This window comes from Marmota flaviventris, chromosome 5 (assembly GCF_047511675.1).
Source record: "Marmota flaviventris isolate mMarFla1 chromosome 5, mMarFla1.hap1, whole genome shotgun sequence".
NCBI lineage: Eukaryota > Metazoa > Chordata > Mammalia > Rodentia > Sciuridae > Marmota > Marmota flaviventris.
This window is the reverse complement of record NC_092502.1, coordinates 109,531,784-109,548,188: the sequence shown is the minus strand read 5'-3', so window position 1 is coordinate 109,548,188 and position 16,405 is coordinate 109,531,784. Positions and strand designations below refer to the sequence as shown.

General features: G+C 39.5%; 1 protein-coding gene across 1 annotated transcript in view; it reads right to left on the bottom strand.

Moving 5' to 3' along the window:
* The window catches only part of Iqgap2 (IQ motif containing GTPase activating protein 2), a 296,887-nt gene that overhangs the window by 247,599 nt on the left and 32,883 nt on the right, over positions 1 to 16,405 (bottom strand). Inside the window, exon 2 of the mRNA XM_027927746.2 lies at positions 4,222 to 4,321. Coding sequence (XP_027783547.2) covers positions 4,222 to 4,321 — 100 coding nt within the window. The remainder of the gene's footprint in view (positions 1 to 4,221; positions 4,322 to 16,405) is intronic.

Below are 16,405 nucleotides of genomic sequence, written 5' to 3'. Positions count from 1 at the left end.
CTCCCTAAGTTGCTTATGGTCTTGCTATAAGTTGCTGAGGCTGGCTCCCAGCCTGTGATCTTCCTGCTTCCACCTCTGGAGCTGCTGGGATTACAGGCATATGCCACCGTGCCCAGCCTATTTGGATTTTTTTCTCTTTTAATTCAGTTTTGGTAGTTTGGTGTCTTTCTAGGAATCTGTTCATTATCTAATTTGGGACATAAAATTGTTCATATTATTTCCTTAGAGTCCTTTTTATTACTGCAATGTTGTTAGAGGGGTTCCCTTTGAATAAAGGATTTTTTAATTGTTTTTTAAAGTTACACATGACATAGAATCCACTTTGACATAATTATAAAAGCATGGAATATATCTTGTTCAGACCCCATTACCTCTCCTTTCCCTTCCTTCTCCCCTCCCCTTTTCCTTCTCTCTATTGATCTTTCTGAGAATAAAGGAACTTTCAAATGACTTAATATTATAAAATCTTGAAACTAATAAAACCAAAAGTAAACAATTTTAAATTTTTGAAAATTCTAAGTTACAGGACATACAAACTAGATACCTTCCAAATGCAGAACCAATATATTTCTAATTAAAATGCATCATATTCATCTAAAACTGAAAAAAGAAACAAGAAAAAGTTTCAGCCTGAACAAACACATTACACCATTTGGTAAAAACTCAACATTCTAAGCAACTACACTCACATGAAGACACATATACACATTGTAAATACAATATGACAAATTCCTAAGGTGCTAGTGCTATAAAAGAATCATTTATTTTCTCAAATTCTCTCAAATAAATAATCTTTAGAACAGAGAAAAACTCACTTCTTAATACATTTCTTAAATTCAGGATCATGAAATTTCTGTATACTATGCTTTCTTAAATCATAGCCTTCTATGTATCTAGTAGTAGTCACATAGTTTTTATATGATTGGTAAACAAAATTCAGTTTCTTTGAAAGAGTTTATATCTTCATGATTCATAAATACATATTATATCTCATCTTTTATAATAAAAAATTATGAAAATCTGTCTTAGAGGAAAATTTTAATTTTTGCAGCCTATTCTTTGAAAGAAACTATTCCAAAGGAATAGTTTCAAACTATTTCAAGGAACCTGGGGTCATTGTTATGTGAATTTCTTTTAAAAATTCAACTACCAAATTTCAAAAATACTAGAAAAAATGACAAGCTTTCAAGCTTTATTTACATGACCTTGATATACTGTAGAGAAAATTGAGCTTATATTATCACCATACACCTGGCTGGTATTATAGCTTGCAGAATACTTTAATCTTCTTTAGTTAATTTTTTTTTGGAAAAAAGCCCACTAAGTAGGTAAGGCAGGTGGTAGTACTATGTTTATCATGCCATTTATATAGAAAGAAAACTGTGCTTCCCCATGGGCCAAGAGGCCTGTCCAAGGTCATGCAGCTTATAAATGGTGGAGCTGGGACAAGCAAATCAGGTCTACCAACTCCCAATCACATACCTTTTCCCACTTACCAAAAAAAAAAAAAACAATAGCAGGAGGCAAAAGCACAGACTATGATGTATATGCATGTGAAGAATGCTTCCTTTAACTAAAACTTTTTCACTGAAATCTCATTTCTTTTGAATGTTTATGAATCATTCTTCTTATCTAATTATTTTTTGGAAACCACTTGACTGAAAGCATGTTTTTCATAATCATTAGACCAGTAGAGAATCTTTAGCATCCTGCAATCTAACTGTAGATTTCACAGACATGTTAAATAAACCTTAAAACTTAACCATTAGAACTTAAAGGAAGTTACATGATACTGTTAAAATATTAAACAACACTGAGAAATCCCCCTGTGGAGCAATTCTGATGCCAAATTAGGGTATGTGTCACTGAGTGGTGTTCTACAAAATACAGATTAAAATTCTCATCATTCTAGCTCTGTAGACAGCTATATACCAGTGATCAGAGATAAGCAGCACCAATGACATTTAAGTGTTTATTTTCTATAGGGATAACACATCGTGTACAGGGAATAATACAGTTCCTCCAGTATTGGTGCACTCTGTCACACAAGCATTAAATCAAACTCTAACTCATGGTATACAAACAATGTAGTATTCACCCAGGAAAGGACAAAGTTCCTTGATTCCTCTGATACAAAAAGTATTTGCACTTAGGACACTTTATCTTCACTTTCTCCTTGGAGAACCCAACACATTTTCTTAACCTAAAGACTCTAACAAAGTTGATGTGATTTTAGAGACAACATATCCTAAGTGGTCACACACCCACAGGTTAAAGAGAAGATTGCTGTCATAAACCTACACTGCCCTGAATGACCAATAGACTTCAGTCCAATATGCTATTGTCCTACTAAGCTTTTATCATTAGGGAGGGGTAAGTGGAAGCCTGAGGACACTTTTGAGGAGAAAGGACTTGATTCCAGTCACTGCTTCTCCTCACGTCCAAACCAGTTTGATGAAGAATTTGAAATCATCTGCAATTTTCTCAATAGGACCTCTAAAGCACAGGAAATAATGCCAGAAGTTAGTAAATGAAATGACATCAAATTAAAGTGCTTCTGCACAGCAAATGAAATGATTAAGGATGTGAAGAGAGACCCTACAGAATGAGAGAAAATCTTTGCTAGCGACTCTTCTGACAGAGGATTAATATCTGGAATAAATAAAGCACTCAAAAAAACTTAACTCCAAAAAACCAAATAACCCAATTAATAAATAAGCAAATGAACTAAATAGATACATCTCAAAAGAAGAGATAAAAATGGCCAACAAGTATGTGGGGAAAAAATGTTGAATATCATTAGCAATCAGGGAAACACAAATCAAAACCACACTGAGATTTCATCTCACTCCAGTCAGAATGGCAGCCATCAAGAATAGGAACAATAGCAGGGTGTGGTTGCACATACCTATAACCCCAGTGACTCAGGAGACTAAGACATGAGGGTCATGAGCTCAAAGCCACCCCTGTCTCAAAATTAAAAAAGGGCAGGGAAAGTGGGATCAATCTCTGGTACCAATAAACAAACAAACAAATAAATAATAATAAATGCTGGAGAAGATGTGGCGGGGAAGAACACTTTCACACTTGTTGGTGGGATTATAATTAGTACAACCACCATGGAAATCAGTATGGCTCCTCAAAGGACTAGGCATGAAGCTACCATATGAACCAGCTATTCTACTCCTCAGTTTTTATCCTGAAGAATTAAGGTCATCATACTATAGTGATACATGTATGCCCATGTTTATAGCAGCACAATTCACAATAGCCCAACTCTGGAACCAGTCTAGGTGTCTATCAATGGATGAATGGATAAAGAAAATGTGGTATATACACAATGGAGTTTTATTCAGACATAAAGAAAAACAAAATTATGTCATTTTCAGGAAAACAGATGGAACTTGAGATCATTATGTTAGGCAAAATAAGCCAAACCCACATATGCTTTCTCTTATATGTGGAAGCTAGAGAGAAAAAAGGGAAGAAAAAAAAAGGTGTTGGGAAAGGGATCTCATGAAAATTGAAGAAAGTTCAGTAGAATAGAGGAAAGAGTCCAGGGGAAGGGAAGAAGGGTGGAAAAGGGAAATAATGGGGAACAATATTGGCAAATCAATTTATTACTGAGTGCATGTACAAAATACATAATTACAAATCCTACCATTATATACAACTATATGCACCAACAAAAATATGGAAAAAAATTGCTTTCAATATAATGCACTAATAAAAGCATAATAAAAAAAGAAAGGAAAATCTGCAATTTGTTCAGTGATTTCTTAGGAGACTCTGGAGAAGGAAAAGGGAGCAGATGTCTCCCTAGTCCCTGGACCTTGGCTTAGTAACAACTTTTTCTTAATCCTGTTTGATCATTTGAAAAAATAGGTTTTTCATCTCCCATTAGCCTGCCACCAACAAGACTGCAAATGAGTTATTAAAAGTATAGCAGCATACACACAGGTGAGCGTGGTGCCCATCTAGCCATGACTGAGAACTGGAGTTTGGGGGGACACCCCTGGCCCATTGAGTTGGCACGGGGAGTTTGGCCAGTTCTAAATCATGGATTACAGACAAGATTCTCTCCCTGGCTATCCTTAACTTTTGACAACGCTTCAGAGCTGCTGGCCCATTCAGGTACCTTCTGGTCATTAAATCCCACACCCTTACCACAGAGCTTATCTCCAAAAGAAGGTGCACCAATAGCCTAGGCCTGGCTCTTACCTCTTGGCTTCCTCCAGATGGCACAAATATTCATAAGCAATGTTCTGCCGCCTCCTCTCATCCATCTCCTCTGCAGAAAGCCTTTCATCATCCACGATAGCTGGAAACAAAGGAAAACAACACATTATTACAAGGGCAGCCTTTATTGAATAAATATCTGAGACCACTTAGAAAAAACTCAGGCTGAAGGTGTAGCTCAGGGGCGCAGTACACATTTGGCATGCAGAAAGCACTGGTTTGATGCGGCAGCGGGGGGGGGGGGGGGGGGGGGGGGGGGGGGGGGGACACGACAAGGGGAAAGAAAAGGAAGAAAGGGAGGAAGGAAGAATGGATGGATGTTAGTTCACCAAACCTTCAGAAATGGGGTATTATAACACCACACCTAGAAAAAGATTTGCATTTGAATTTACATTACATCAAAAAACAACAACAAGACAGAAGAAGGATTAAAAGTACTATAGAGTCAGAACAGTGATCATGTTTTATGGAGTCAATGCCTTAGGATTTGAACAGCCTCAAGTCAATCAGAGCCTGGATTATCAGGAACAACTGTCCTTAAGAAGGCTAAAGAATTTTGTCCAGTGGCTACACTTGGAGGCACTGCCCTACACAGCATCCCAGAAACTCTGGGACTGAACAAAGAATATACATGTACTTGTGTGTTCCCAGCCAATCCTTGAAGAAATTAATGCCTTTAATCTGACCCCCAAACCGATTGATCCCACTGTAGGAATGCCCAAGCCTCAGTTCCGCCTCACTCATTTACAAGGCCAACCTTTCTACTTGGCATGTATCCAAAAGACAAAATCAAGACAGGAAGTTATTTTAGATTTTTCAAGTCCACACTCTTTGTTCCAATACAAGCCTAGTTCATAAACTTCAATACTTCAGCCTTGCTTTTCTGTGGAGACTACAGCCTCACCATTTCCTGCAGCCTCCACAGCATCCAACTGTCAATCAACTCTGCTGCCTATTTACATGACAATGTTCCCATAAAAAGGACTCCTTTCCCTTTTTCTCTCCTGAACTTTAAGTCTGACAGCCATAAAAGTAATTCTAGTTTGTTAGATCACTTCATATAATAAAGGTTGTGTATGTGTGTGTAGCAGGGGAGAAATTCAGTGTTTGCTTTTTTGTTCCAAAAAAACAAATAATCAGTCAGCCATTTTCATAAAGGGGGCCTGTGGTCACAAGAAAAGATAAAGATATGAAGGTCACCCATATCAGTCTCTAAGAAAACCATGCAAATCCCACATCCTGTTAACAACATCACTTTGGAAAACAAAAAGAATTAAAGTCATGTTTCGAACTCTTAAGGGGATAAGTACCATGCTTAAGATCTAAAACTAATGCTAAAGCCTCAGACTATTTGAAAGAGAGTACTCTTGTTCTACAAATAAAAAGGCAGAATACCATAAGCATAGAAATACATACTAGATTCTTATTTATTGAGCTCTGTCTTTGTTTCAAATTTTGTCATTTTTCAGGAGCAAAGTTTTTTTCTATGCATTTCCCATGCAGGTGTCATGACACTATGATAAGGAATTTGCTTCACTTTACAGTTAGGCACACAGGCTGAGTGGTCATTTGCCCAAGTGAAGAGCAGAAACACTGGAGCTAGAAATATTTGGACAGAATGGAATAGTGTGGAAGAACTGAATGTCTCTGTAGATGATGAAGAAAGGGAATCAGCAGGAGAGGGGAGAGAGGCAACACAGAGCAGCACCTGCAGATGGTCAGAACAAAGGCAGGAGCGTCGGACTCTAGCCTGTCCCCATCTCCCTTCCCGCCATTCCCAATTTTCCACTGTCCCTCCACTCCTTCAACAGCTTCCTCATCCTGAACAAATAAAGCCAGAAGAGAACAACGGGGTTTATATTTGTCAAAACCATGTTCTTTTTCTTTATTAAACTGAATCTGAGCTGAGCCTTAAAAGAGCTCTCTCATTTCAGAAAAGTACAAAAGTTCTCAATGGTCTTCCTCTGCACCTCCACTGGGGGAGCCCAGACTTTCTGCATCTCTCCCCCATCTGAGCAGCAGATTTTGATGCTCAGCCCACTTCTCTACCCATTCACAACCCAGCAGAAGCTTCATTCTAACACATGGTCCTATTAATGTCATTCCCTCTCATGAAACCTTGAGATGGCTCCCCATTTTCTCCAGCACAAAGTTCTAGAACTCTTTGCCTCTCCTCCCCTCCATGGAGCTACACTTCAGCCAGCCTTCCATAAAGTGCTGTATCCCAGAGCTGCACAGCACAGCTCGCTTTTATGTTGAGGTCTTCTGCTCTCCACCTTCTCACTGCCTGGAAAGCCATTCTTCTGCTCTGTGTATGACATCTCCAGGAGACCTCATGATTTCTAATTTCCTATTTTAATATCAGTTTAAAGACTGTTTCCCATTTCTGACAGGATATTTCCATTTTATAGTACCTTCAGACAAACTTTAAAGCTTGATCTCAAAATAAAATTGGGGGAGCCTACATATATCTCCCATCCCCAATTTTTAAGAACATAAATACTGGAAGTACTCTCCTTTCAGCTTGACCATTCAATCTAGGAAAAAGCAGAAGCCTCCAGCTTTTGCCCCAACTGCGTCCACAAATCATGCAAGATTCTATCAGCCCAAGAGAGTTGCTGAGGGGCTCACAGACTCTGCTATTATTCAAGTTAAAATTTTTTAAAAAGTCAATATGTAAATTAATACATACAGTTTATTTATTTATTTATTTATTTAAGTCTTCCCCAATTGTCCCTGCTCAAAATGTCCTCATTTCCTGGTCCTCTTTTACTGTGTCTTAACTCCTAGAAGACACTTGTGCCAGGCACAGTGGCACACACCTGTAATCCCAGCGGGTCGGGAAGCCAAAGTAGGAGGATTGCGAGTTCAAAGCCAGCCTCAGCAACAGTGATGCACTAAGCAATTCAGTGAGACCCTGTCTCTAAATAAAATATGAAAAAAGACTGGGGGTGTGGTTCAATGGCTGAGTGCCTGGGGATTCTTATCCCGCCACCCCTTCCCCCCAAAAAAGACACACTGTGTCTTCAGGGCATCTCGCATACTTCTATGCAAAGGCCACAAACCCACCAAAAATCTTTGGTAAACATAATCTCTTATCAGAAAAAAAAAAAAAAAAAAGGCCAGTAAAGGAGCCCAAAAATATCTATGTGGAGTAATTTTATTTTCCTATTTCCCTGAATAAAATAAGGGTATGATCACCAATGGGTTCACTCAACTAGTGTTTAATTCATTGGTTCCATGTACCAGACTTAAAGCACCAGGGACAGGGCAGTGAACTAACCATGTGCCCCCACAGGGGCTTCCTTATACACATCTCCCCCTTCCCTCTGACCTTCCACATACCTGGCCCCCTGCTCTTCCCTCCATGCTTCTGCCTCACCCTCTTTTCTTCAGTGGTAGAGAACACTATGACATACCATCAAAGTGTAAGCCAAAGCTATGAGATTGAAAAGGTCTTAACAGCAAAGACAGACACTTTGGACCCCAGGATGCCTGCAGAGGTTTCTGCATTACTCATCATTTACTTAGTAGCAACTTCTGATAAGAGCCGCAGGCATGGATAACAGCCCTACCATTTAAAGAGCCATCATGGAGCTAATAATTCATTTGAGACATGACTTTACTGCCTGTAAAGCTCTTTTCCATGTTGTTGTGTGGTTCTCATAATCTCCCTGAAAGATAGGCATAATCTCTTTCTTACAAATGAGGGAACCGAGGTCAAGTGAGGGAAAGGACAGCCCATGGCTACTCCTGGGTCAGCGGCAAAGCCGGAGCTGGATCCCAGGCCTTCCAGCCCCACAGCCTGCTGCTGCACTGCTCCAGACCAGCTCACCAACATACCAAGCACAGGTCATTTGAGTGGCTTCAGAATTACTACTTTTAAAAAAGAACTTTATTAACTATGATTTCCTCTAAAGTTCATCTTTATTTTCTGCCTTGAACCCTAAGACATATGAGGAAGAATGTTTCTTAGATATAAACATTGGCTCTCCTGAAGTATTAGCAATTCACAGAATGCCATTTATAAAATCAGCTGACAATGGCTAAAAGACATTATTTTAAAGCAGTTACATTCTATAGAAATCACATGATAGGGCTTATTCAGAGCTTTAAGGAGCAGAATCAAAGTGAGTTGGTAGAGAAGGTTTGGAAATAGAAGTGAGATGAAAGGAAACTCAAGAGTTTCCTCTATCCAAAGAACATCCACAAAGTTCAATGTAAAAAGAGCAAAGATCTACCTCCTTTCATAAAGGATTGACATGGTCACTGCTTAATCTCCCCTACTCTCTACCTGCTCCCATCACTACTCTCTACCTGCTTCCTTCACACAGGGACATGAACGCTGCCACCACATCCTTTGTATTAAAATTCATTCATTTGTTCAAATATTTGAGTGGCTGCTTAGTGCCAGTTTGAACTAGGGGCTAAATACAGTACGTGGCCAGTATGACTCACAGGTCTCTCATGTTTTTTAAATATTTTTTTGTTGGTGGACCATTATTTTATTCATTTATTTATATGCAGTGCTGAGAATCGAACCCAGTGCCTCACACATGCTAGGCAAGTGCTCTACTGCTGAGCCACAACCCCAGCTCCTCATGGTTTTTTTATTATAGTTAATTCAAAGTTTGGAATAATTATAAATGATTAGATTTGGGGGATATACTAGAGGGACAGTTGGAAAGAATCAGCAAAAACCGTGCTGGGGATCCAGTTTTAAGTACACGCTGTTATTCTGTGTGATGCAAAATTTCTACAAAGAATCCTACATATCTTTGGGTATGTAATTCGCTACAGTTGTGGACCGAACCATTTTCTATGAGTTTGGAACTGCTTTACCTGGAAGGAAATAGGTAAATGGATACATTCTCAGTCTCTGAGCTTAAAGAATAATCACTGGAGATGGCATTTATACCCCCAAGGAACGCACAAGAAGCAAGAAAATTGATTCTAAAACTAAAACTGGGGGTGAGGTAGGAGAATGGGATACAAAGTTGAGAACCAAAAGTTCAAGATTTTAAGAAAGCTGATACACTCAAGTAAACTTGACCCATGTTATATTCTGGCTTCCTGAAGTATTTCACAGCTACTTGAACTTAAAGGGCCCCATATCCAACTTCCCTAAATTGAATTAAAAAAAAAAAAAAATAGGCAAACCCGAAGTTGCTAGCAACCTGATATATGTTCATAGGCACTCTAAAGAATATGGAATGATGATGACAGTGTTAACCCATTTGTTAAAAACATAGGCTTCCTGGGCTGGGATTGTGGCTTAGTGGCAGAGCGCTTGCCTCGCATATATGAGGCACTGGGGTCAATCCTCAGCACCACATAAAAATAAATAAATAAATTAAGGTATTTTGTGTGTGATATATATATATACATAGGTTTCCTCAAGTCACTGAGAAACTGAGTGCATGGCCTCAAGTCTCATCCATTTCTGTATCCTCAAGGGACAAGGAAATAGTAGGTGCTCATTAAAGGCACATAACAGTGTGCTCAACCTTTGGCTTGAAGATAGAGATACTAGTCATTTGAAGTCTGATCCTACCAAGCCCACTACCCTGATGGAATACAGCCTTCTTCTCTGGTACTAAGGGAAGGTGAATTTTATTTAAAGGTAGCCCTCTACACCATTCCTGGAATATCTATCTCCCCATCACACATGGCTAAGAAATTTCCAAAGTTGTAAAGCAACATACAACCCCAGGGACTGTTCAGGTTAGACAAGGCTGTAAGGACTATGGTTACCCACTTGAATAAGAAAAGACCTAAAACTTCAAGTTTAGCAGGAGGAGGAAAAATTTTCCAGCTGAGGAAATAAGGACAGCCAACACTGAAGCTACATGTTTACCAATAAGGGTTAGATCCCATATTGGCCAACAGTCCCCTCCCTGTTCCAATGAGGCCCAAAAGAGTTAAGAAGCTCCTTTGTACAACTATTCAGGAATATGGGGAAATAGCCTTACAGAAATAACTGATCCTTTCCTACAAATGTGCTTTCAAGGAAAGTGGCATTGAGTGCTACACGGGAAATAGAGTTCTTGGATCCCACTTTCATATAAGAAACCCAAAATTTTTCCCCTAAGAATGTGGACATCACACTTGAGCGCTTGGGTGCTGTTTGTACCAAGCCTCAATGGCAAAACCCAGGACACCTTTTAAGAACAGGACTTCATTTCTAATTCTCACAAACAAAAGGAAAATTCACTTTGCCTACTGTGCTCATTTGAACAAGAATGTCTAGCTTTATTTTTCATAATCTAGAAACCCAAAGCAGACCACAGTGATGTTAAGGTCCATATAAAGAGATCAGCCAGCTGTAGACTGAGATGGGAGTAAAAAGGTCTGTCTAGAACTTTGTTCCATTTGGGAGAAGAATTAAAGGCAGTGATTCCTAGATTGGGAATTTCTTAGACAATTATAATTTCAAGAAACATTCTGGGAACCAAACCACCTCTTGCTACCAAGAAAGCACAGGGAAAATTCCACTTGCCCACTGCCTGCTCCCACACAGACACTCTGTCATCTCCACCCCACACAGTCTCCGTAAGGAAGAATGGAGTGTCAAATTTCCATGGCCAATTTTAAAGTTTTAACTTCAACAACCGAAGGTAATTTAAAATCTTCAGTATCTATAAGCTGCTACTATTTTTTTAGTTTTTTAATTTATTTTAATTAGTTACACATGACAGTGTAATGCATTTATGCACGTTGATGTATCATACATAGATAGGATATAATTTCTCATTTTTCTGAGTATGTGGGGGAAAATGTACACTCATACATTGCTGGTGGGACTGCAAATTGGTACAACCACTATGGAAAGCATTATGGAGATTCTTCAGAAAACTTGCAATGGAACCACCATTTGACCCAGCTATCCCACTCCTCGGTTCATACCCAAAGGACTTAAAATCAGCATTCTACCGTAATGCAGCCACATCAATGTTTATAGTAGCTCAACTCACAATAGCTGAACTATGGAACCAACCTAGATGTCCTTCAATAGATGAATGGATAAGCTGCTATTATTTTTAAAAGAAGGGAAAGGAACTCAGACCATCTCTACTGGAGTATGAACTTATTTATGCTTAAGATGGTCAGTGAAAAATGCCCCAAATTATCTAGAACCAGTCTTAAAATGATTCTCACTGTTCTCTATAAATAATGAATACTTTAAAGACCAGATGTTTAGTCGGGCATGGTAGCACAGGCCTGTAATCCCAGTGGCTCGGGAGGCTGAGACGGGAGGATCATAAGTCCAAAGCCAGTCTCAGCAAAAAAGTAAGGTGCTAAGCACCTCAGTGAGACTCTGTCTATAAATAAAATACAAAATAGGGGTGGGGATGTGGCTCAGCGGTCGAGTGCCCCTGAGTTCAATCCCCGAGTACCCCTCCTCAGAAAAAAAGACCCAGGTGTTTACCTATATTTTAATACCCCATAGGAATAATGATATTTTATAACCATTAAACAGACTTAGTAAGTTAAATAACCACAGTCCTCTGGGTTGTTCCCAAGGAGTAGCAAGTGGGCTGGAAGTGTCGCTCGGTGGTAAAGTGCTTGCCTAGCATGTGTGCAACCCTGGGTTCCATCCCCAGTCTTACAAAAACAAAAACTGTCTCCAAGGAGTATTAAGTCACTGGTAACATCTTGTCCTTCTCTTAACAACTACCCACAAATGGTAAACTATCAGAAGATATTCCTACAAAGCTGGAAGCTTTAGAAGACAATAGAATAATCTTAGATGATTTTTCCTTGTCCATTAGAAGAAAAGAAAAAATAAATCACCAATAGCTCAAATGAAGGTACAAAATAACTTCATGGTAAAGACTAGTATTTTTTTTCCTGTATATGTTTCATAGTCCACATGTCTTATTTTTCTAATCAATATAAGCTCTTCATAATGGGTACATAAAAAACAGCAAACACAGCTAGGTGGTATAAGCCTGTAATCCCAGCTTCCTGGGAGGCTGAGACAGGAATTCCAAGTTTGAGACCATTCTGAGTAACTTAGTGATGTATATAAAAAAATGGCTGTGTGTATTGCTTAGCAGTAGAGCACTTGCCTAGCATGAGTAAGGCCCTGAGCCCTGAATTCAATTCCTAGTCTCTCTCTCTCTCTCTCTCTCTCTCTCTCTCACACACACACACACACACACACACACACACACACACACACAATAGCAGACAGGAAGGATTAACAGTGAGCTCTTTGTAAATACCATTATTTTTTATATCTCTTAGTCCATGCATCCCTCTTTAAGATAGGAATTGCATTCTCCATTTTCCTGATAACAAGAGATAAAAGAGGTCAAGTAATGTAGGCTTAGGTCACTCTAAGATCATAAAGACAGTTAAATGGCAGAATTTGGATTTGAAACCATTCTGATTCTCAAGTTCATGATTTTTCCACAAAACTTTCCTAAATACTCTATATCACTGATATATATCCTTTTTAGATACCTATTATGAGAAATAACAAAAGCTGGACATGGTAGTACATGTCTGTAATCTCAGCCACTCAGGAGGATGAGCTAGGAAAATCACAAGTTCAAATCTAGTCTGGGGAACAAGGTGAGATCCCCACATCTCGGTGGGGGAGGGGGGATAACGTATAATGACAGAGAAGTCTTAATGCCAAGTCCAGCAAAAAGGATGACTTTTATGCATCTAATTGATCTATTTGAACTGCTAGAAAAGAATTACAGTCACTCAAAATGTCCAATGAACCTTTAGTCGGCTTTGTACAAAAAAAAAAAAAAAAAGTTCAAAGGCAGCAGAGAGGACATGATCAGAAGATGACTAACGCTATGATGCTTTACTAGAAAGCCCAACTGCCCGAACAGACAGCTCAGGTATGAAAAGCTAAAGAAAGAACAGGTATCGGAATGAATGAAATGGAGTGAATGGAATGGACCTACTGGGGAGTGAAGAGAAGGCAGCAATAAGCCTATATGACATGAAATGTTAACATGTCAAAATCAGAGAGCGGAAGAAAAACACGGTGATGTTTTGCCTGGGCAGGATTTGGCAATAGAAGGAACAGGATGAAGAGATGGTACGGGGGAAGAAAGAGGAAGCCAAGTAGCAGCCAACTCATTTTGTGACTTCAGAGAGTGGAGGTGGAAACTGCACATGGCTTAGCTCCAGAAAGTCACCCAATATGCCAATTTACATAAAGACGAGTTTGCACCATGAAGGGGAAGGGAGGAAATATGCATGCACCCCACTGTCCTAGCAATATACTAAGGAGCTAAGCTGAAACTTATATCTGGTAGAGAATTTTAATATAATAGACTCAATTATGAGGCCATGATGTAGAACAGAAGGGTACTATTAATGCAAGCATATGCTGTTTGTTAGTGAGTGTGGATTAACACAATTCAGGACAGTCAATTTTTAAAATATTGCCAAAAACTCAGCTCGGAAATGGGTCACACTATTCCAATAGGGACATGTTGACAATACTGTCATGGATCAAGAATACATTTCAACATAATTATATTCTAGACCAAAGTAGATCAGGCTAGATCTCATGAGTAAGAAGCATCTCTGGTTTTAAGAATATCATGAAAATCAGCACCAATCAACACATTTACGGTTTGTAGAAGGCTGGATTTGTGAGAAGTCATAAAACACTGAATATGATGCCAACATCAAGCAACAATACTTGAACCAAACATGCTGAGTTATTTAGTTTCGTAGAAGTCATATATATGTACAAAGTGCTATGCCACAAATGATCTCATATGACTACGCCATCATGGGATGGATGGAAAATATTATTGCCTCTACTTGCCCTAGATGAAAATGGACTAAGTGCATTGTTCAGTGTCTCAGGGCTAGTAGATGGCAGAGCTGGTTTGTATTTAAAACTTCTCTTGGCTTTTGTTTACTTTCCACTGGCCTTTGTGTTTTGGAGGTCCCCTATTATGTTACAGCAAACACATTGTTATTCTTCTCAATCATCAGCATGGGAAGCAGAATGAAATGGAATGGCTGATGTGGGAAGGGAGTGGAATTGGCAGGAGTAGGTGAGGCTCACATTGAGTTTGCAGCTGAAGAGAATGTATACAACCCAGGACTTTGTAAACTACTTGGAAAATATACAAAACACACTGAGAACACTCTCTCATGGGAAAGAATTTACCTCATTTGGGCAAAAAAGCTGCAAACAGTTTGGTTTTGGCCCATGTGCTTCTTGTCCTAACATGCAATGCCTACTGCCCTCAGAAAGCAGATGGTCCCAAGTTTGGGAAAACTATTAGATATTCTTATGAACACAAGACAGTCATAAAGGTTTTCAGATACTCTAATGGTACCTGGGATAGCAACCATATTAAGTATAATTCACACTGTTGTGGTCCAGACTTATAGTCTAAAGATTTAGCTGATCTCCTTCAGGCAATTCTTCTTGGCTGGAGACCGGACCTTGGTACTGTATGTAAGTCCCCTAGCACCACATGTCTACAGCAGAGAGGGGGAGAGGGCCAAGTTTTCTCCTTTATCAGCCACTAGTTTCTTAGAGGATTTGAACACAAATTCAGAATTAAGTCATTGTTTCTACTCCAGACATGAGAGCCCTGCCAGCATTTGTATAGCTAAAGTATTCACAATTATGGAGCCAAGCAAGAATAGAAATTTCTTCCTATTATTGATGATCCACTAGGTGCAAAATGCTGGCAGAGAATTACGGAGATGCAGAATCCTAAAATGCATTCCAAGTGTCTTATAATTAATATCAATAAACACAACAACAGAATGTGTTCTTTTTGGTTTGTGGCAAAGTCTCTAAGCTAAGTTATTACAGAACACTTCAGGAATAGAGAGAAGGAATGGGGTGGGAGGACTCTATGGCCCACTGGTTTACACACTAGGAGAAGAAAGCACATTTAACATTGGAGAAAAGTTATAAAGCCCCTTTGGAAAAAGTACAAATTAGAATAGAAAAAGCAGATGTGTGTGGGGGTGGTGATTGTTCAATGATGAGAGTAAAAATAATAAATAAATGGTACACATACTTCAAGATGCACTTTTGTTCCTTGTACTTGGTTCTATTCCTCAGCTTTCAAAATCTGTTTTGTGAAAATACCTAAGGTAGGCCATTCCTCCCCAGCCCCTCCCCCAAATCTCTAAGTTTCCTGAGGACAGGAGCAGGGAGACCACTTAGGATGTTTTGCACCTGTTTCCATCAGTGCAGGTGAGAGGAGTGCAGGTATTCGAGGACAGTGAGAACACCAGGTGGCAGCTCAAAATCAGGGAGCTGGGCAGAGAGTTAGTCTATTTGCAAAGGATCCTTACTCAGCATTTTGTTACTGTGACAAACACCTGAGCCTCAGAAAATAACTTAGGAGGAAAGGTTTCTTTGGGCTCATGGTTTCAGAGGATTCAGTCCATGATAAGATGATTATTGCTTTAGGCCTGACATGAGGCAAAACATCACAGTGGAAGGGTGTGGTGGAGGAAAGCTACTCAATAGCTGGGAAGGGAGGAGGAAAAGAGATAGGTAGAGGGGTTCGGAAGGGGTCAAGAATAAGGGCATGCCCGAGTGACCAATGACCTACTTCTTCCAACTAGGACCGTCTACCCAATAATCCATTCAAATTATTAATCCATCAAATGAATTAATCCACTGATAAGGTTAGAGCCCTCATGCTCCAATCAATCATTTTCTAAAAGCTTCATCTCTGGACATTGCTGCACCAGGGGCCAATCAGATCAAAACCACAGTTTTTTCAACACAGTTAACTTGGCATATCTAATAACAAAATTCATTGCATCAGAAAGATTGTATTCATTGGATATAAACTGTTAAGTCACTGGCATAAGTCACTATAGTCACTGTTCATTCAAATACTCAAAGGAACGTCTCCACAGCCTGTTTGCCAATATTCAAAGTCCACATGGATCTGCTTTCCCTGGCAACATGCTTAGAGTTGTATCCACAGAAAGGTGGCTGGAGGCTAAAGAAAATGGCCCTAGATCTGCACTTCAAATACTCGGTGATTCTTATTCTCTCTCCTAATGCTCCATCCACTGCCACCCTCATTGCCTACCCCTGTAGACAGCCTCCAGCAGCACACAAGACACTTTTCTGTCCTCTAAGCTAGATTCCTCAGCAGTGGTCTTGGGCCACTCCAGACTTTCCCCCAACCTGAGC